This window comes from Plodia interpunctella, chromosome 9 (assembly GCF_027563975.2).
Source record: "Plodia interpunctella isolate USDA-ARS_2022_Savannah chromosome 9, ilPloInte3.2, whole genome shotgun sequence".
In the NCBI taxonomy this organism is placed as follows: Eukaryota; Metazoa; Arthropoda; class Insecta; order Lepidoptera; family Pyralidae; genus Plodia; species Plodia interpunctella.
Window position 1 is genome coordinate 2,293,760 of NC_071302.1, and position 22,373 is coordinate 2,316,132.

General features: G+C 36.7%; 2 protein-coding genes across 4 annotated transcripts in view; one reads left to right on the forward strand and one right to left on the reverse strand.

Moving 5' to 3' along the window:
* Window positions 1–1,078: 1,078 nt before the first annotated feature.
* mRpS24 (mitochondrial ribosomal protein S24) lies at window positions 1,079–2,278 on the forward strand. The gene is made up of 4 exons (XM_053749340.1): window positions 1,079–1,238; window positions 1,338–1,521; window positions 1,760–1,860; window positions 2,035–2,278. Exons 1-4 carry the CDS (start codon window positions 1,209–1,211, stop codon window positions 2,221–2,223), a joined length of 504 nt encoding a protein of 167 aa, XP_053605315.1. The 5' UTR covers window positions 1,079–1,208; the 3' UTR covers window positions 2,224–2,278.
* Window positions 2,279–2,453: 175 nt separating this feature from the next.
* Window positions 2,454–22,373, reverse strand: part of twin — a 137,288-nt gene continuing 117,368 nt past the window's right edge. For all 3 annotated transcript variants that reach the window (XM_053749335.1, XM_064436142.1, XM_064436141.1), the window contains 7 exons: window positions 13,564–13,721; window positions 13,175–13,329; window positions 12,680–12,831; window positions 11,808–12,032; window positions 11,283–11,454; window positions 10,809–10,948; window positions 2,454–10,607 (listed from right to left, as the gene is read on the reverse strand). In XM_053749335.1, the coding sequence (XP_053605310.1) occupies window positions 10,528–10,607; window positions 10,809–10,948; window positions 11,283–11,454; window positions 11,808–12,032; window positions 12,680–12,831; window positions 13,175–13,329; window positions 13,564–13,721 (1,082 nt within the window). In that variant the 3' untranslated portion in view covers window positions 2,454–10,527. The remainder of the gene's footprint in view (window positions 10,608–10,808; window positions 10,949–11,282; window positions 11,455–11,807; window positions 12,033–12,679; window positions 12,832–13,174; window positions 13,330–13,563; window positions 13,722–22,373) is intronic.

Below are 22,373 nucleotides of genomic sequence, written 5' to 3' on the forward strand. Positions count from 1 at the left end.
GTAGGTAACCCAGGTATCGGAAAAGGGCATATTACACAAAGCTCAGCGCAGATGGCGCTACTGGTACAACTAAGTTACACAAACATTGCCATACCTTCTACGCAATCGTGGTGCGAATTTAAAGGAAAAAGGAAGGATTTCGTGGATTATCCTGAAAATAATTACACTATTTTAGGTTATGTTCTGCATTATTTGGTCAACTGTGGTCATAAACTGATATAAACTTGATTTTGACTGAATCTTACCTGTATGAAGTCCATATTTTAATAAGTCTTCACGTGTGAAGTGTTCCGAGCTTCTTTTCGACTGTTTACTGGCTCGAAAATTTTACAGCATGAAACGTATCCCATAGTTTTCGAAGTTTTTTTATCCGCATATGCTACAGTCTTGTATATTTTCACAAACGAATGCCTACATAATGAAAGGATTAATAAAGTACAGTAAAATAAACGTTTTCATTAACTTAACAAAAGGCGGCAATGCTTTTGTTTACCTACCATAGAGTGCTGCACTCTGGCGGGATAAATGCGCAGTAATACCTATTACCAAAACAAGTGATCCATGTACGAGTACGAGCAAAGACGAGCCAAAAACCGACTAACGATAAATTTGTGTTCAGCATGCTCTGTCCCATTTCTTTTCGTGTATTTTACACGAGAGTTTCTTTTTCGTATCAACGAAACATAAGATAAAGTTTTTTGTAGTTTTCCCTACGTTTAAGTTAAACCAATGTTTGGTTAACTCCAGTTAGGTACATACTGTAGTTAAAAATTGGGCTCAATTTCATTTTTCAAAAAAAAGAACAGCCCGCAAATCTCAAAACACTATCGGTAGTGTTTTAGATAAAAATTGGATAGGTAGATGTCGGCAGCTACCTATCAAATTTTTCTCGAATTAACATTATTGCCATCAAAAGCAGTCAGTCTTTTTTATGAAGAACATTGAAAGTGTTTATTTTACAAACAAAAATATATTTGAGATTCTCCTAACAAGTCCTTTTATTTGATGCTTAAATAAGTTTAATAAAAAAATAAAAATGTGGCTGTATACAATATGTATGTATCTTTGACGACGCATTTATGAAGTCACTGTCACACAAAATTTTTGACATTGATGTTTGATTTAGCAACATAACCTCAAATTAGATAATTCTAATTAAATTCGAATTGTAAATAAAACTGAAAATAAATTAATTTCCTCTAGTAGTAATGAGTTCTTCTCTTATTAAATTGGCTCAGGTGAGATTTTTACCCTATAAATGTATGTAGTAATGTTCGTTCGAACCCACAAAATTTGTCTTAAAGAATTAAAATGAAATGATCCTAATTTGCTTTCAGAAATCTCTGTTTACACAATGGTCCCCAATTTTGGCATCTCAATTGCATACCTCTACACCGCTATGTCGAGTGGTTTCGGGAAAATATCGAATAACCAAGAAGCGCGACAGGCCTCTAACTTACGAAATGGCAAACCCACCACACTACATCGCTCATAGAAAATCGTGGAACTCCTGGAACACTTGTAGGTTTTATTTGTCGCATCACATTTAGACAAAAATTATCACAATAGTTCACATAGATTTTGTCAAAATCTAAGTAAACTAGGGTTTGAATCAAATTCAATTTATCTATGTCCAAAATTAAATGGAAATTTCAGTCAATGTCCTGAAATTATAAACCAAGGTTACTAAAGAAAATATTTATTACCTATTAATTATTATGAAAAGTAATTGAAAATCATTTTTGTTTACTAATTCCAGCTACCATGAAAGATGGCCTCCGCAAGTCCGAGACGGCAGTAGAAGACGAATTTATCAGACGATTCATGGGCGGAACTTGGCATGGCTTAGTCTGCAGTGAGGTATCTAGCAAACATAAAACAAGAATGCACTTTTTTGTTAATAAAAACATTGGTTAGACATTTATATAATTCGTCACTAAGGATATTACCAGCTCTTGACCTTTCAACCCACTTCAAAATAAAATACAATTTAAAATTTAATAACAATTTACTAAAGTCCTTTTTCTATTACAGGTGATTATAAAACGTCAGTTTAATCACATTAGGGTAGCAGCAATCATCAGACGAGCAGTGTCACCAACCAAAATGTACTTCCTGCTTGGCTACACTGAAGAAATGTTGGCTAACTGGTTACAATGTCCTGTCACCTTGGAGTTACAAACTGTTGATAGTTTTAAAGATGTTATATTCAAGTATATTTAGATATTATATCTATATGTAGTGTGTTAGGTCAAATAAAGTTGTAAATATAAGTTGATGACTTGATTTTTATGGAACTGCCTTTTTACAATGATCTGTAAGTAGGAGTAATATTCATGGAAATTCTACAGAATTTTCTTTAGATCTTTTCTGTAAAATTTCTGAGAATAGAGAATTTCTCAGTGGCACATTGCTAGTAGTAGTAGGTGACATGTGTGTAAATAAAACAAATGTTAAAATTCATATTCTCTTATAATTTGATTTATTCAAATATACATAATGTATCAACAAACAGAACAGCGAGACGCGGGCCGCGGCCTCTCACTCACACATACACAACACGCACACACGCGCATTGACCGCTCGAACACTGATCGAGCCGAAAAAGAACTTCTGCACATACACTTTGTACTTAATTTTACACATAAACGGGCATTACACCACTCTTTAAGACATTTTTTAACAAGGTATAATGAAACAATATATTGGGGGCTAGCGAATTTGATGAGCTCACAGTAATCTTCACTGACCTTTAAAATATTTGCTGGAGATTAAATAATAATTGAAAACAACAACCCATATATTTTATAACATAACATTGTATTTTCAATTTTATTTGACCGCCAGTAAAGTTTAAAATCATTTGGCAGTGAATAGTACAATTTAGTGTAGTCTCAAATTGAGTGGTGCATGTTTTACTGAGAGTAATTGTTACATAGTCTTTTTATAAATCAATTTTTTATTTTTTCGTAAATGTCTATGGTGTCTCTCAGATAAATTTGTATTGTCTATCACAGTGACGTAAAGCATTTGTCCTTACATACTAGTGAGTTAAACATTGGATCTTATCATTAAATCACCATAATACACATTTTGTAAAGTAGTCAAGGTGTTTCAGAAAATATGTTCTCATTATCATGATATCATTATGTTTTAAAGTCTCAAAACAGTCTTTCGCATTGAGCTAATTCGATAGGGCCTGTGGAATGTATGTCGTGGTACTAAGGTCGCATCAGATTTAATAGAAATCACTTCCCAACAAAAACAACATTTAAAATAGATTGTACTCACTGGATTATCTTAATAAAAATGTTATTCTCTGATTAGGCCTGAAATAATTTGTTGTTTTGTCTCGTTCTTTCATTTTCAAACACTGAGAGATAGGACAAAACCAAATTAAAATTCCTGGCCTCTTCAAATACTACATTGTACGGCTGTAGATCCGTATTTAAAAGTTATTTTTTATGGGAGCGAAGAAAATAAGTAGCGACCTTTCTGTTTAACACTAAACTGTTCCGTGTGTTTGCCAGTGTGCGCAGAAGTCCAAACGGCTGACAATATGCGACGGCTCGCTCGTTGTTTAGCATCAATTGTTATCCAAATTACATATTTACAAATAAAATACACAGACAACACGAAGGCTTCTCTTGGTAAATTCGAATCGCTATTAAAATTAAAACGCACACATACAGTTGAAACTTCCCATACTGTGTGATGATGATGTTTTTAAAACTGATCAAATATTTACATACATACACGACATGAAGCATAATACAAATAATATGTACAACGAATTATTTATATACTAAACAGAATCGAATTTTAAAAGGACTCGAAAAAAGGGACCAAATAAACTATAGTTGAGAAGTTTCAACTTTGCAAAATTATGAGTTTATGCTTTTGTTTTGAATGGTACTAGTATGAAAATCGGTTTGCATTGCGACGGCAGCTAGCGGAACGTCAAAAATACTGGCATGGTTATTACATTACAAAAATTAGAACCTAGTGACATTTCACAGTAATAAAATCACAGTTTAATAAATTCTTCATGCACTCCACAGCCGCCTCGACTGTCCAGAGTGTCCAGTCTACCGGCTCCTGACGATGTCGTTCAAAATTAGTGTGGAACTTCGCTGACCCCCCGCCCCGCAATTCTCAGCGCCTACGACTGCTTTGAATGTTCCATTAATGAGCCAAGTAGGTCGGTTGACTGTGGTATCCAACTTATCGAAATTTAAACAAGGAGCTAAAAATTTCAAATTTATATAAATACATTGAATTTGAAACAACACATACATAAGGCATATAATTCATGTCTGAGGCAGCTTTACGCGCTGCTTACAATAATATATAATATAAACTTGTCACATGCCCATGACAGCACATTAACGCTCACTTGCAATCAATCGTCAATGCAAAACAGAAACGTATCGTGCGACTATAAAATCCACTATTTCAACACACTGCTACAACTATTAAGTAAAAATGTCCATCAAAATTCTATTAAAAATAAAGAGATCATATATGTTCAACTACAAATAAGATAAACACGTTACAATAAAGCTCTTATTATTCATAAGCGATACTTACGCATCGTAGTGTTCTGTTGGTTTGTATCAATACTGCTACATCTAACAGTCAACTTAGTCTGTACTTGTATGTGTAAAAATAGATTTGAGTTTTTCGCATTCACATCGGTGGTAGTTTTAAAGTCCGCTGTGAGACGCGTTAGTCTATCTCACTCACATGCGTCAAGTGCGATAGAAATGGTCCAAATGGCAACTCGTCCATCTCCATTGCACATTATTTGTGCGACTGCGACAGACTGAATGTGTAACGCAGCGGACGCTCTGAATACAATGAACCTTCTGTTATATACAACTCGTTATATATGGAATATATAATGTACACGTTTCGTTATCAAAATAGACAAATGGTATAATATCGAACGGTCGCGAGAAATTCAGAAGCAGCAATTTCAGCATTTTATTCAATTTGGTGTTTCATGGCAGTTTTTTTTTAATTTTTGAGTTACGAAATCATGTAAAAATGCTTATTTTTTTATTAAGTTCAATTCAAAACTGTATCTGACGTGTGCAAAGACAATAAACGCGTAAGTATGACCCAGAATACGGCTGGCACAGGAAGCCAATTCTTAACACTTAGCAAGTAACATCTATTGCTTCCCTATTGTTTAGATCCAGATATTTAGGTATTATGCATCATAAGAACATGTGACTGTAGCTATTACTACAAACATTGAGAAACTGGTTGGAGTCGTAATAAACTTAAATTTAGATGAGGGCAAATTGAAATGAGCGGTGAGTTTACGGTGTTCCACAATTGCAATTTAATGTTGTACCAACTACTAAAATTTGGCGATAGCAAACATAAACATCTACCTATCTCTGTCGCTCGCACGAATTTTCTAATACCAGACCGTGTGAAGAAGCGATTCAATTACGCGATTAAAACGACCTGTGTGCTATTAGATTGCTCTCACACAGCATGTAACAAAATTTTAGAAAATCTTGTAACACGCTGTGCCAGGGCGTCTTCAGAAAATAGTCTAATATTCGCTATTAAAGTCAAAAATAAAAAGTTGGTACAACTCATTCCTTTGTGCATATACACAATGGCAGAACACCGCAGACGGACAACAGTCTTAGAATCCTATTATATGTTACACGTACTAGAGCAAGATCATAGACATGATATGACTTTAAATCTATCTGTACTTAGAAAAATTATACAGTTTCAGTAGTAAAATTTGATTAGTTTAAAACTTCATTTTAACTTTATTTATCCTAAACGTAATGTCAATATACCCTTTTCATGATTTGGCTCAATTTTTCACAATTCATCCGATAGATTACAAGAGAGACGTATCCCTATCACATTAAAAATTAAATAGAGCACCTATAGATTGATTTACATAATAATAATACAATATACTGAATAAAAAATATTCAAAATCAATTATTCGATATACATAATTCAGGGAGGACAAAAATAAGTGTAGATACAACTATGCAGTAGTGGTCCAAATATTTTGTTTGTAAATATCACTAAATAGAATTAGACAACTAACGCTTTCACAACGAGGACAATATGTCCATGGCTTGGGGCAAAGCGCTGCTGTTTAAATAGTTATGTTAATGCTGTTAGGTAGAAATGCCGCCTTAGCACAAATGGCAAAATTGATAAAAATATTTATTGTGTTAGTGGTAGTGTTATTAACTAACACCATCTCCCTTTATTGAACAAAGATGGCGCTAGTCGATAACACAATAATCTCAATGCACCAAAAACAGTAACTAATCACTAAAAGCATCACTAATTACAATATCGAGAATTAAGCGTTTTTTAATGAAAAACACGTTCAATTCTTGTATCAAAAAAACAGATTCAATTAATAAAAGGTCAATTAAAATAAGCTTCTAATATGAAGTGAGAACAGCGAGCGTGTCGCCCCAGCCCGTGACTAGGATACATGCATGAGCTCCAAGTAAACGCAAAATGAACGAATGCCCAAGTTGCAACTGAGAGCATTTTGAGAATATTGACACATTTCTATCTCAAAGAGAACCGTAATGCCCATCAGACGATAAGAAAATCGACGTCACACGTCCGCCATTTCCTAAGGTGATAATGTTAACGATCATAATCCATTACAATGCATCAAGGACACTCTTAGGAAAGAACATTTGACAACAAAATTATTTGAAAATTCAAAAGTAAATTATGGATATTTAAAACTGACATGCGAATCTTATAAAACGAGCATGTATTATTTAAAATTTACATTAATTGTCAATTACAACATTTCACAATTTCGGAGTGCCCTTCATACATTAATCTCAATTCTCATACATTCGACCGATCAGATAGGGAATTACACATCAAACAAGTAAACATCGACACTCACACATACATTTGTACTACGGCAGTATGCTATACCCGCTATATCTAAAGGCGCTTCGCCGCCAGACAGCCCCGACGTCAATTGAAAATCTTACTAAAACTAAAAAATAAAATGCAACGAATTTTCGTAATTTTGATCGGAGCGCTCAGTGTACCAATACTGTCTAAACGCCGAACGCGACGTTACTTTTTGTGAATTGCAATCAATAGGAACGCTTGCTACTTTTGCATTGATCATAGTAATTCGATTTGATCAGTTTTGTTGTTTCTTAAGAGTAAAATGGTAGTCCTCGCTCGCTATTTTCACAGGGAAATTTAGAATTTTAGAAATAAAAAACTACCAAATATAATAATTAACACATCCCTATTGAGAGAGCGTCCCGACCGTCATAACCTACTTATATTTAAAGGGAATGTCCGCCGGAGATTCAGCGCTCGTGGAAACCATTCGTAAAAAAACTCAGACTTACATTAAACTACACAAATTCTAGAAACGTCGAAACACGTTTGAGTAAGGGAAGGGTTTTGTCTCGCTGAAGAGTTTGTTGCGACACAATGTGTCATTAACCTAAGGGCTGATTCGCGCCCGCCATTTGTTCGCCACCGACACCTACATCACGCCACCTGCCACCGTTCAGACACTAACATCTACACCACTAACCGATCAGTGAGACACCTGGATCAATCAGGACAAATGCCTAACACAATTATAAGGATTTATGTAAATGGTTAAATTGATGTAAACTAAACTATCAACATGAATAAATACCGCAATAAAATTGTCATGATCGCTCCCGCATCACTGCGTTAGTAAATTGCAATAAAAGGCAATATGAAAACATAAGGAGTATCTTTTTCCATAATTTGGGAAGAAACAAACCACAAGCCGATAGCTAAGGTACTTTGTCCTGCTCTGACATGACCAAGTATAGATTTTAGAAAGATTCACATGTGGAAGATATCGTAGCACACATAGCCTAACTAGCAAGGAAGCTGACAACTATCACTTACAATATCTCTATATAACTTTATTGCACAAACGTGATGTTCACTCCGTAGGCAGTGTTCGTCAACAAAGATCTTAAACACCAATAGAATTAGATATCAAAAATAATGCAAATATCCATCTGATATAGATTTAGATAGCTATCTTACATACCCGGCCGTAGGCACCCAACACGAGTTGGTTGATATACATGTATCACTTTTCACAGTAATCTACAATTTATTAGAGGTAGGAGTAGAGTATCACCTACCTTCACACGAATTTAAAAACGTTTATGAAGTAGCAAAAAACACAACAGTCCTGAGCCAATCACATGTAGATTCAAACGAGACACAACATTGGATTGGCTGAGGACCTGACGTGAAATAATGAAACGTCACATTTGACATTAGGTGAAGTAGCATTCAAGAGGTCGAAATGGAAATATCCAGAACAATAACTATTACGCAACACAAAAATAATGAAACAAAAAAAAATGGTTGGCACGATATGGTAAAACGAATATATAAAAATGAATCGTATGTACATAATAATAAAAGACACATTGTCTCACTGATCCTATCACGACACTAAAGCATCCAATACAAGAGATATACAGGACGATCTCTCTTGAAGTGACCGCAGCACATTGCATTATATTCCCAGATTAAAATATCTGAATAATATACAGTGGAGGAATTTATAACTAATTGGTAAATGGACGTTTGACATACTGACATCACACGAGGACGTAACTTTACATTCAAAACTTACCTTTGAAACGACTGCGAGGAAACATGGATATTTCAACCGGCATTTATGTAAGGATGTGCTATAGTACAGATACTAATGGTTGCGTCATACCGATTGCCAAATCTGGCAATTGGTATTATGATCCGATCTCAAAAGCAGTACGGTAGATAAGTTGATATAGTTGTATTAACATTTGCCAACCACAAATAACATACGAAAGATGCTCTCACAACAGCCTCGCAGCCGACTTTCGTCTAGATTCAAATATTCCTCAACTGTATACTATGGTATACATCGAAAAACTAAGCGTTAATCTGCCGACAAACTAGAATGGAAAAATATTTTATCTTTTCTCGATTTATAATTCAAATTCATCAAACTTTATTGACACAGTAAGCGTAGGTCCGAATGTACTTCATTCATAATTTCTGAATTGATTATTTTTATTACAACTACTTACATTTCGTAGATTCGTCAGATTCGTATTAAAATCACTATGAAACATGGAATCTACCTTTGCGCCGATTAACACCACTTTGTAGTGCGTTTCATTAAACCACATCATTTACTGTGGCAACACTGAACTCTATTCATGCAATTAAGGGTTGCCATTGCAAAAAACTAAAAATACATTTAATGAAACGCACTTTGCACTAACATATAGCCCATTAACTAAGTCTGCTTGTTGTAAAACTATTACGCGAATTTGTTCCCTGTTCACTGGAGAGATAAATACAAAAATGTAAGTCATTAAAGTATCAAAGTTCGAAGCCTAGAATTAACTACACTGAGTCATAGATTAAACCTTATTGAGCAAAATAACATAACACAGTCTGCACTTAACGTCATCATCAAAATGAAGTACATAAAAGATGTACTGAATCCAGTGAATAGAAAACTTATTCATTTTATCAAATCATGTAGTATCGATATTAAAAATGTGACAAATATGTATGATTTAATTATTACATTTTAATTTTATTATATTTTTACATCGTGCAAATTGAATTGTCATAATATTATACTCGCAATGGATGGTAATGATTCAATATTAATAATTATCGACATATTTATCACACGGAAACTTTGATGATCATGTGATACAACACAACTATGTACAGAATTAATTTTACACACATTTACAACATCTAAATTGATAAAGAGTGGGTGGCGTCGATTTCAGAGGATTGTTCTGTAAGACGTGACGTCACATCAACACAAACCACAAATGTATCTGAACTGGTGGCTAAGTTTTCAACTGCAGACGTTATTTGATGCTACGACTTCGTGATACTGAGTTACTACACGATTTTAACAAACGTTACGGTTTTTCACCAGCATTTTTTACAACATCTTATGATGACACAAAATAATTTTTAAGAAAAAAAAAACCGTTTCATTTACAGCCGAATGTTTTAATTCGCAAGTAATAAAAAGTTTAATTTTGAAAATATTTTTTGTAAAAGTATTTGATTTGTTCATCGTAAAACATCGCCGTTGAAAAACCGTCACACAACACCGTTACATTAATTTCACTATGAGAAATAGACCGCGCAATGTTATCAACATTTATCGGAATTCACTCAGTTCGCTCAGCGTATATTTAGCACTTAAGTTTCTCACGTGGTTTCTCGTTGCTCAGCAGTTAGTGTTGTCTCGTCTGTAGATCAGCATAACGCGATCGGCAGTTTTTCTTTTAGAGTTCTCAAAACCTGTGGTGTTTCTCGCCTGTGCAGTCAGCATTTAGCATCGACATTCCTCAGGATTCGTTTGTCTGCGGCCGCGTGTGAGTGTGAGGAGTGTGAGGAGTGTGGGGCGTGTGTGTGTGTGTGTTGGTGCGCGCGCGGGTGTTGCCGGACCCGGTGCTACCTGCGGCCGATCAGACCGTTGGAGTTGCCGCTCGTGCTCGGGCACATCTCCAGCTCCACCAGCAGCGGGAAGTGATCTGGAAGTTCAGTTTGATATGTTTTAAAATTGGCTCCTACCCGCGCCCTCACAGACTATTCAGAGAGCGCTCTCTGCTAAATAAGCGAATAATCAACAGGAGATAGATAAATAATTTTATTAGATTTTATCAATAAAATAAATTTTCAAAAATGTGAGCCAGATTGATGTATGTACAAAGGGAATAATAAAAATAACTCACCTGAAGGTATGTGAGGATGCGGACAGCCGACTACCTTGTGCTCCCGGAACCATTCCTGCGACAGCGGCCCCAGCAGCCCCAGCGGGGTCATCGACTGTTTGCTGTAGAATATGTAGTCGATTATACCCTTAAAGTCGAACCTGAAACAGAAGTATCACTCTGTCAGTGCAAGACTTAGTGTGCGCAACAATAGTTATCTTTTGACAGATCACTAAAGCGCACTATGGTTTATTCCCACTAGTTCTAGTGAACATTAACTTAATGTAGGAAAGTAGAATAAGTGGGAATAGGCCGCAATTCTAGCGGTTTTTCACACCGGGATCTGAGAGACGCACCACTTAGACCACAATAGACGGAGGCTAGCTTGGACGTGTATGAAATAAATGAAATGAAGAATTAAAAAACTAGAAAAGGGCACTTAGGCTCCGACGGCTGAGGAAAGAGTCGAGAAATACTTAGATGAGAAAGACTCACGTATAGTTGGTGTAAGGCATGATGTCCTCGCTGTAGGCGGAGGCCAGCTTGAAGGTGTGCGTGAACTCGTGCTCGGAGCCGGGCATGCGCCGCAGCGACGCCGCGTACCCCAGCTCCTTGAAGTCGCGGTGCTCCGACGACACTCGCCCGGAGGAGAGGAACTCCACCACGCCTGGGAACATATCGATTAAATAAATTATTCTTCTTCCTCTTGTAGAGTCGGAATAGCTGTTCAGACGGTGTTCGACCAGTATGTGGCCACGCTGATCGTTCTGTCGTTTGCCTCGTCCAAAAGCGGCGCAATATCAAATTATTGGACGTCAAAATCTAAAATAAGGATATTATTTTTCTTTTCGACTCGAAATAACAGACAGATAATAATTTAGACCGGCAAAAATGTTTATTGTAATGTAAATGTTTTTGTTATAATATCAAATAATTGATATTTTTCGAGTCATCTTGTCACAATGAGGACAACTGAGTCGTTCAGTATCAGATCTACTATATACAGAGAATATCACTCACCGCTGTCAGGCAGCGAGTTGAAGTCCCCACACAGCAACAGCTGCACGTTGTCCCTCTGTCCGGCGAGCCGCAGCGTCCTCGCCGAGTCATCCAGTATCGTGCGCAGCTCGTTGCTGAGCATCATCGTCTGGATCAGCTTCACGTCGCAGAACTCCGGGTCCCAGTGGATGTGTGCGGTGCACACGAGGATTGGCTGGCCCAGCATTGACGAGTCCGTTGGTATACCTGACGTGTACACGGTGTGTGTCAAAGTTTAATGAGATTCATATATGTGACTTTCCACTAGAAAAGGCACCATGGAGGGAAGTATTTTTTTTACTTGCTTATTTCATCATATGTTCGACAGTCTTGTTAAAAACGAAACTGCCGTCAGTATTGACAGTGCAGTCAGGATTGTCAAAAAATTCGAAAGACGTAACTTGTAAATAGGTATTGTTATGAAAAAGAAGCGATAACCTGAAAAAGTAGTAGAAATGCCTCAAGGATGTGACTCGTGTTAATCGTAAATAATAATATTTGGATCTTTCGGGCTATAAAATGGACCAAATGATTTCGGCGCAATTTTTTAAAGATTGGAAAGCTGGAACCAGATACTTTTACCTACCACATAAATAAATGACACTTCCAGTTACATAATTACGTTCCTATACGAAATCACTCCCACAGATTGATAGTTATTCTATCTTATGGAGTGGTATTGCTAACACTGATGTCAGATTGTATTCAAGTCGCCTAAGGCCTGAAGGTCTTATTCATAAAACATTTTAAAATCTTACAAAGTTAATGAGCATCACTGGACAGCTTCCAATAAATAATGATTCCTCCAAGTCTACAGCACATGCCCGTAATATTATAAACAAAGGAGTAATTACCATTTTCCCAGGCTGCCTCCTTAGTTTTGATGAGCGCTGCAAGACCGATGTTGTCTTTAGGCATGACGCGGTTGAGCATGTTGTCAGACCCCTCGCTGTTGGCCATGGCCAGCTGGTTGAACTCTATTAGGTGCTCTTTTACTAAGGAAAACCTGGAATGATACAGTTTTATAAAACTATGTTTAAAAAATATTTGACAGAATTCATTTCTTAATTATTAATTGTAGTAGTAGTAGTAGACTTATCGAACTTGTAATATTTTTTTCTCTCTGCCTATTGTGGCAGAATAACCGATAGGTTTTATTTATCTACTCATTTTTGACTTCTTGCCTTACTTTCAGATATTACTTTACTATGAACTTAATTATCAGTACATCCAGTTTACTTCAACTTTGGTATAGTGTTTCCATATTTGTATACTTATGAACAAATGCGTGCTTAAGCTATTTAAATAAAGCATTATTCTAATTATGTCCTGTATTCATTACTACTTACTTGGCAGATCTAAAGAAGATGGCGCATCCATCAACGTACTTCCTCTCCGACTCGGACATAGTCTTAGCTCTTGATTTCGGCGAAAATATCCCATCGTAACCATCGCTCTTTAGTTCCGGCAGGAAGAAATTGTAGAACTGATCCGTTTCAACTTCCTAATGAAAATAATTAAAACTTAAACAAAGCTGAGATCCGATGAGAGAGAAAAAAGTTTTATAAGGTATTTAGATAGTCTACTAGCCGCCCATCTCGGCTTCGCTCGGGTATAAACATGATAAATTGGTGAAAACTGTATGAAAATCCGTGCATTAGATTTTGAGTTTATCGCGAACAGACATACATACAGACGCGGTAAAGGACTTTGTTTTATAATATGTAAGGATACGAACCTGTAAACTGATGATGTCTGCAGAGTAATGCCTGATCTCGTCTAAAATGCCTTTCTTTCTGTAGTCCCACTCCAAGGCCCAACTTGGGCAGTATCCGTACATCTGTCTCGTGGCGTACTTGTCGCACAAAACATTGTAGCACATCACGGTGAAGATACCTGGAAACAAGAGAAACATCAATTGACACGAATGCATCACGAAGAGTTTCTAAACCAGCGTTCACATTAATCTCACAGTCCCGTCAGCGCTGCATCTACGCCAATTAGTTGCAGAGATGGCGCTAGCGCTTTGTTGCTCCGCCGGGACAGGTTGCGTGTCAGATAAAAATGTTCCAATTAAAATGAAGACTCGTATTACGCTCCACATGCGGCCGGCACGCGACACAATGGCTTTTGTTTTTCTAATCGTATATCCCCGGCGGCATCCGCGTGACTCCACGCATCATCTCGTCGAACAAAGACTTCGGCTTTTCACCTTTATTCTTTCGAGACAAGTATGGAAAATCAGGCTTTAGCCTGTCGCTCCTGCGACCCCCACAGCGAGTCGTGTGGAGTATATTACCGTCGTTATCGAGACTGTACAGTTTATTACGGCAAACTGCACATCCAGTTTGTTGTGGGCTAGGATATTCGGCGTCAATGAGAGTCCGCCGCGCGAATAGTGTCGGCGTCATTCAACGTATCCACTCATTACGTAAACTAAGGTGGCACGACTCTGCTCTCTCACGCTCCACACCATTACCTCGGATTTATGTGGACGCGGTGCGCAGTGCTCACACCCGTCTCATTACGCGGATCAAAAGGCGCGCTGAGTATGAAACCTGCCCGTCTAAATGTCGACTTCGTGGAAGACCTTGGCGATGCAATTATATAGATTTAATCGCCATTTCAGTCAATCAGCGGACAAAGAAGCGGCAGTTGTGTTTGTAAGACAAAGCGTCGTTGACTGCGAATGACGGGTGGAAGGACAAGACAATGCGCGGAGGACGGTCGCTGCGCTATAGTCCGGACAAATTGATAACGATCTGGAGGTGCGCTCGCGCTTCATGCTAATCTTTAAGAGTTGCAGTCACCTGGCGTGGCTGCGCAGAGCGGCCATCAATATCGCCGCAGCACGTGCTTCAAATACATCCATTGTATGCTCAAAGCGGTGGGACACGGACGCAGCGCACATGCCAAATATCGCGAGACAATACGCGCATTGCTAATCGGCACTTGTTTAAGGAACTACGGACGAAACGAAAGCTCGGCACCGACATAATAATAAATGGTAATGTTGAACATGTGGACGCGTGTCTTCATTTCAAATAAGATGAAATCGATGATGAAATAGTACGTGTACCAGCAACAAACAATAGGCAAGGTGACATTAACTGTTTGCAGCGACAATATTTGTGATTGGTACGCCATTGTGTTGTTTCGTTGGGACAGCATGTGGGTGCATCAGATATGTCATAATATAATATTGTGCTTGTGAACCATCAGGTGCATCGCAGTAAAAAGAAGCAATCGGAAAAGGCGTGGCAGCGGATGTTGACTAGTGATGCATGTTACCGGCGCTGCGTGCGTTCTGCAGTGCCGTATGCTAAATGTTGCTAGCTCTTCGTCAAGATTACAATATACGAATGACAAAAGCACTCTAACAGCTCTTTTTTAACTTCTAACAGGATAATTTAATAAGACATTAAATCAGAAATTCTAAAGCATATAAAAAGTCATACGCTTTGTTATAACATTTAAATAGCTTTATGGCGAAGTAATAATGTTTAAAAACATCTATAGTATAAAGTTGATTTCAATTTCTATAGGCATTGCTCATTAAACAAAATTAGGTATATACGATGGCAACACAGAGCACGCGTCGACTCAAATACACTCCCGCAAATCGCATGTCGCACCGGTTATTGTGTACATTTCATCGCCTCCCACGTACCTCCCATGTTATTACATCCCGTATCTAGCCGTACATAACATAAAACATCCATTTACCCCGCCCAGCCTCATTACTTGGACAATATTGATCCCGTTAGGTTAGTCACGCTCGCGTAATGATTTCTAATATCAATATGATTTGTGATTCGTGAGTAGTTTGGACAGGTACTTTTTGCATAAATACGACTCATTAAAACAGATTTAGAAGTGTATGAAGATTTCAATTTGGATTGGCATCGTAAAGAACTCATTAGATCTCGTTCGGTCAGAGACCGGCGTAATCGGCTATATGACGCAAGAATCCTCAATAGGTGCTAACAAGAGGTTGTTAGTATAGAAGATCGGGTCGCCGACTGGCTTGCTCTATAGATTTCACCTTCGCGTAATGGATCTGTAGCATGCTATTCCGACTCAAGACTAATTGAGACGTCGTCAGCGCAACAAATGCACCATTAATCATGGATGTACGACTTATGAAAAAGGAAATGGTTTAAAGGGCATTTGTATACTAATGATGATGTTAATTATATAAGACTTGATTATCTCTAAATCAGTGTCATCACAAAATCTAGGAATTAGTCACCAAATAAAACATCTGATTAAATATATTTAAGAATAATAGAACTCTTCCAGCAGTAACCAATATAAATGTCCCCTTTCAAAAATATTGCATATTTTCTACCTCTTTCAAGATTTAAAGCTAATAAGGCTTCAGCTGTAGCGCGTTTATAGGGGAAGGATTTTTTTTTTCAATTATTTTTCAACAAGAAGCCATTAATATAATAAAAGTAGATAAACTATGCTTAAGCATTTCTTTTTACGATATGGGGTGCTTTGATTGCTCAATCCGGACCTGCAATGTGCTATCGATCGACTAATTTGCATAAGAAAGTTAAATAATTACGTGAATTGCGTCATTTAGTCGTATATGGCGGCCGGCTGGCGGCATATGGCGCCAGTTGAATGGGAACTAGCATCTGTTCAAACCGCTTCCTCTTTAAGTCACGTTGTATATGATGCCAATATCATTCTCAACTTTCGCAAGTCAATGTGGGATTAGCTTTGTAAATACATTTTAAAAAGATAAGTAAACATTATTGTTATTAGTCACTAACAGTTATGTCTGACTGAATCACTGACTGATGATGACTTTCTATAACTTTCATGACGATCTCGGTGGCGTAGTGGTAAAGTGCTGGCCTCTAAACTGAGAGGTCCCGGGTTCGATCCCCGGTCGGGTCATGATGGAAAATGATCTTCTGATTGGCCCGGGACTTGGATGTTTATCTATATATGTAATTTGTTATAAAATATAGTATCGTTGAGTTAGTATCCCATAACACAAGTCTCGAACTTACTTTGGGGCTAGCTGAGTCTGTGTGATTTGTCCTAATATATTTATTTATTTACCTAGGCTAAAATATTTTAAATTATTTTAATTACATTTTGGTAAATGGCATTTACTTCTAAATATCAATAATTTATCAGTATGGATAACAAAGTCAAAGCTTTATCTGATACATATTGGTGAACTAGATGTCACAAAACGATACATTCGTGTAACCTCGATGCTATTCCAAACGCATCCCAGGCAACCCATGACCCGAGTCCGTCGCTATTGTCCACTGGACAATAATTAGTGCTATGTACACTACATGATCTCTCCGTGGTACAGTCGCCAAAAACATGTGTTTATCCTGTGTCATTTGCTAACGACAGAATATTATTATATAGTATAAAACAATGTCGCTTCGCGCTGTCTGTCCCTTTGTGTAATTTCGAAGCTTCGAAACGGATTTTGGTGCGGCTCTTTTTAATAGAGTGATTAAAAAGAAAGGTTTAAGTTATTATGGTATTATTTATTATGGTTTTACCCAAGTGAAGCCAGGACGGGCTATAACACTATTAACATAACCTCCGTGTCTCCGTGAATATAAAATTGGAAATTTCTAATCTCTCTCTAACCACAGCAGAGTGTAGTGCTATTCTTAATGAAGTCATCATTATCGTCATCGTCATCCGCCTGCCTTTATCCCACTTTATGTGGGGTCGGTACAGCATGCCAGCCTCCTCCACTCTCCCTGTCTGATGTTAACCTTCTTAACGCAGTACGAATAAAAATTACATACAAACGTTTGTTGGTGACTGTACTATAATGTAAACTATCGTTCCACATTTGTCCATAGCTTTAGAAAGTCAATTTAACAACGGTTGTCCCATTGTGGGATAACAATAGGGGGAAAACAAAGCGAATCATAAAACACAATTAATAGAAACTACACGAACATAGCAGCATTCGCGTTAAACCAGATTAAGGTGAACTAGAAAGGTTTTCTCAAAAGATTATACAAATATAAAAGGTATTCCAGAAGTGATAGGTTACTTGTCCATCACATAATAGAAACTATATTCACTAGAATGAGCTCATCAACACAAAGAACCGAAACAGCAAAAAGTAAAAACTTGACATTTTGCAGTCTGGTTCTTTTTACTATAATGTTAGTGAACACTAAACATTGAGTTTTTGTGAATGTCCAAACTACGTCAGAGACAAACGGTGATATGTCCTAAGATTACACGATGTACCAAAAAATATTAAGCAGTCACATAAAAACTTAGCAGTCACAAAAACCAAATTAGATATTGTGTAACTAACAGTATAATTTGATGGACTAAACCGAAACAACGAAGATGTCGCTAAAATGATACAAATGTACCATGAAACGAAGGCAATAAATTCAGGGATATTTATCAAAATTAAACTAACATGTAAATACAAAATCGAATGTACAGTCGTATATCATAGAAACAGTTGTAACGACAAATCTTGACGTGTAAAGCTGCGACTACATAGATAAATAGTATACACCATGAAATGATGAAGATATTGTCGAACAAGATTCCAAGATTCAATGCATAATAACAGACACCCCTTAAAATATAGGAAAACGTATAAAGCTAAATGTTGTTAGGCAAAGCTATGTTTTTCCAGAATACATAGTAAGTAGTAAACTGGAAAGGACAGGATAGGACAGGATTTGGTCAGTTGATGAACTGCAGTTAAAACGATCGAAACACAAAATCATCCCTGTCCAAATTGACGAGTCTGATTTGGGACTTTCGAACACAAAAAGCTCGTGTTGTTGTATCAACCTGAACTCAGTTTGACACGGTAGTGTATAGTGATCCTGTAGCGTGTGCGGAAAGCGAGAAATGCATTCGCTAGATTTATCGACAGTGCATTAATCAGGGGGCCTGCACACGGCTGCTTTATCACGACCATCGGAGCGAGAGAAATGGCCGAATAAACACAGCCTTCGATTGTGTTCTGCAATGACAAATTGAAGCTAATGTTAAACAGAATAGACAATAGTTCAGAATCCTTTTAAAATAATGGTCCCTTCTGACGAAATTCGTAATCGCCTTTGTGATAGCTGTTTGAGTCGCGTCCATCAATTTTATTACTCATATTAACGTTAAGCTTGATATAAAACATTTACACAAAAAAGTAACAAAATAAAAGGAAAGTTTCATTCGCTAAAGTGTCGAAAACTACAAAAGATGATCACAAAAGTTTTTGTAATGACAGTTTTTGTTTAATCTCTATAGAGAATGTCTTTTTGTTACACCTATTCATAATGACAGTTCATGGGTAGTGTTGTTAGAAGGATAGAATTTTGAAATTAACAACGCGCTTTTCGTTTTATTCTATTGTGCTAACTTCTGTATCTTACAGGGAACATTGAGAAAAAAAAAGATATGTCCACCAGTGTAGCACGTGGTACTAGATTACTACTAGATGGACACTTTGGAATTCTCCAGTTCCAGATGCCAAAAAAACGTTAGAGACCTACTGAATCATCATTTTTGTTATGTACGAACATTAGTCACATGTTTATCGACTAATCTAACTAATTGCAACATAGGAAATTGTATGACACAAATCCTACCGGCCCATTACTCTAGTTTCCATAATCGCGAGAAACAGCCAAATGAGCAATCACAAAGGTTTCCCATTGGCAACTTAGATCATAGAATAAAGAGATAAAATTGGATGCAATTTGTAATATATAAACGTACCTGCAAAAAATATGTGCCATTGTAATATTGCTCATAAGGAAAAAATATATTTTAGTAACTCTGGTACTCATCGTCACGGAGTACTCTTAAAATTTACATCGTAAATAGGAATTCATCTAATGGGCTGGGTCGTGCACAATAGGAAAATAACCTTTTGATCTACTCTCACTCAGAGACCATAAAATAAAATTTTATGAAATCTTAAATATTATAATAAATAAAGCGTACTATTTAAGACCCCTATAACATGAGTACCATAATAAATACATTTGAATTTTGACAGACTTCAAATGAAACTTAGTGATTGAACTATGTGTCAGTTGCTACATAGATGACATGAGCAATTTCATGCCATATCTCTTTTTACTTAAGACGTAAAAAATAAATAAATCACACTAACGCCATCTCGGCTCATCTGAATATAATGGGAGGCGTGGAGCAGTTATTGGCTATGCCATTACGTGTCTGTGGCGAGGAATTACAAATTCTGATATTAACAGATTACATGTAGTGGAATGGCGTGGTGATTATCTCCATCTTGTAAAGTCAATAGCACTTTTTCTTTCTATTTACAAGCTATATTCTTGTCGCCGGTGTTAGGTCAAGTAGAGAAATTTCATCTTTTTTCTATTGAACCTATTGCATAGTCTTAATAGAGGAATTTTGAAACTGTTGAAAAAAATTATAACTAGACGTGAGTGCTTGAAACATCGTATACGTAAAACGAACTTTTCGTTTATATAAACTAAGAAATTACAAGTTAAAATTACATTTCCGCTGATTTCCAATCCCAGTATTGGTTAAAAGATCAAAAGCTCCCAGAAAACAAATTCCTTCAAAGTTTGACCGTAATTTAGATTACTTAATATTTTCCGGAAGTTCAATCTGAATAACTAAATAATTTAAGAAGTTTCGTAAACTGAATATTCATCGAATATTTAATAAAATTGGTAATGACATATTTTTTTCTCCTTCGATCCTACATTTGTATAAAAAATTATCACCTAGATCTGCTAACTACAAATAAATCTGAAGAGACGGTCTCGAGAACACTGGACATAGATAAGTACACAACATAATTGTGACATTCTACTGCAAAAATAACAGCAATCAATCATAAGTATTAAGTATCAGTGTATGTCTAGCAAGACTAAAGGCGCTCTTGAAAAAACATAACGTGATGTCGTTTATAATACCGACTTTAAGCTATCGAAACTTATTCCAAATTCACCGCTAACGCCAACTCAATAGAGTCCATGCAGATCACCCTGATATACAATTGACAGTACTCTTAATCGTAACTCTACTCCTCCCATAAAGCTATCAGGCCCAACAGCCCGCTGGTGTTCTTTGACCTCGTTGTGATAATCGATCAACTTTTTATGGCGCCTCGCTTTATGGCGTCCTCAGCTTTAATATCCATCGATGTTGACGATATTTGCTTTTATCGGGTATCGAGTACTTGTTATGAAGTGTGATAGTAATTTCTTTTGGTTACGCAATTGCTGGTATATAGAGGTATAATTTATGTGACAGTCCTTCTGTAGATTTTCAGTTTGACTATTATGATACTATGATGATGATCAATCGAATACTATGTAAAAACAACTCGTCATCGAAGTGTCAATAACTAAATTTAGATATAAGCTTTCCATTTTTTTTAACCATGATATTTCCAGATGAACATTGTTAGTATGTACTCGTATGTAATCCGACATGTGTTAGTATATGAATTACATTTTTATATAAGTACTCGAACTGACTCAATTATCAAAACAGGGTTGACGTGAACAATGTGTAGTTTTAAAAAATAATACAGAACTGCAAAACTGCAATGCAGAGGTTATACAGCAAAGGTTTCACTGACAAATCAGACGTTATCGCCGATGCTTTACGAGTAAAGTAATCACGCTTCGCAATTAACTGGATATATTTTATTTATAATACTTTCATGCAAACCTATGTTATTTATGGGCAATACGACGCTAATTGGAAAGATTTACCTACTGCAATGGAGCGAACAAGAAATTCATAACAGAAGTATGAAATGCGTAGAGGAGACTAAAAAGTCAGTTGACGGTGAACATTCGTAAAGTATGGATGAAATTGAATAAATAAAGAGGCGATAAAGAGAAGTCAGTAAATTGTAAATGCATGGAGAGGATGAAAAAATGAGTTGATGAAGACAATACGCTAGATGTACTGATGAAGTAGAATAGAGCATCTAAAAAAGAGGCGACCAAAAATATCGTGTACACCATAGAAGACAAATCAGATTAAAGAAAGCTAAGATGTTCAGTTCATAGACGATGGATCACGGATGCTAGGAGGTCGTATCACAGCCGTTGTCTCTCATTGTGCATTGTTCAACTTCGGATGGCGAGACGAAGGGCATTTCCTCTATTCCTGTGTCTGACCATGAGCATTTCTCATCAATGTCTTCCTGTATACGCTCTATTGAACTACGTTAAAACAGAAAATTATCGCGTATGTCTTCTATAAGATTTTGTGACGTGCATTTTTTTTAAACTTGATTAATTTCTAGTTTCCATAATTGATTGATCAATTCTATTGATCAATTTCTAATTTCTATTTCCATTCAGAGTTTGTAACGGGAATCACAAATCAAGATGTAAATTTGTCATCTTTACATTTACAACTTGGCCTCGTAAACTGAATTGCGTAATCTGTCAATTAGTTTAATTTTGCGTAAAATTTTACTCAGTGATCCAATAGACTTTTAAATACTTGCCCCCAATCGCTAAGTTCTCAAAAGAGTTTACAATATACGGGTGGATG

Coding starts and splice junctions, on each gene's coding strand:
- mRpS24 (XM_053749340.1), top strand. CDS start 1,209: ATGAGTTCTTCTCTTATTAAATTGGCTCAG. Junction 1,522..1,759: donor GTGGAACTCCTGGAACACTT/GTAGGTTTTATT, acceptor TACTAATTCCAG/CTACCATGAAAGATGGCCTC. Junction 1,861..2,034: donor ATGGCTTAGTCTGCAGTGAG/GTATCTAGCAAA, acceptor TTTCTATTACAG/GTGATTATAAAACGTCAGTT.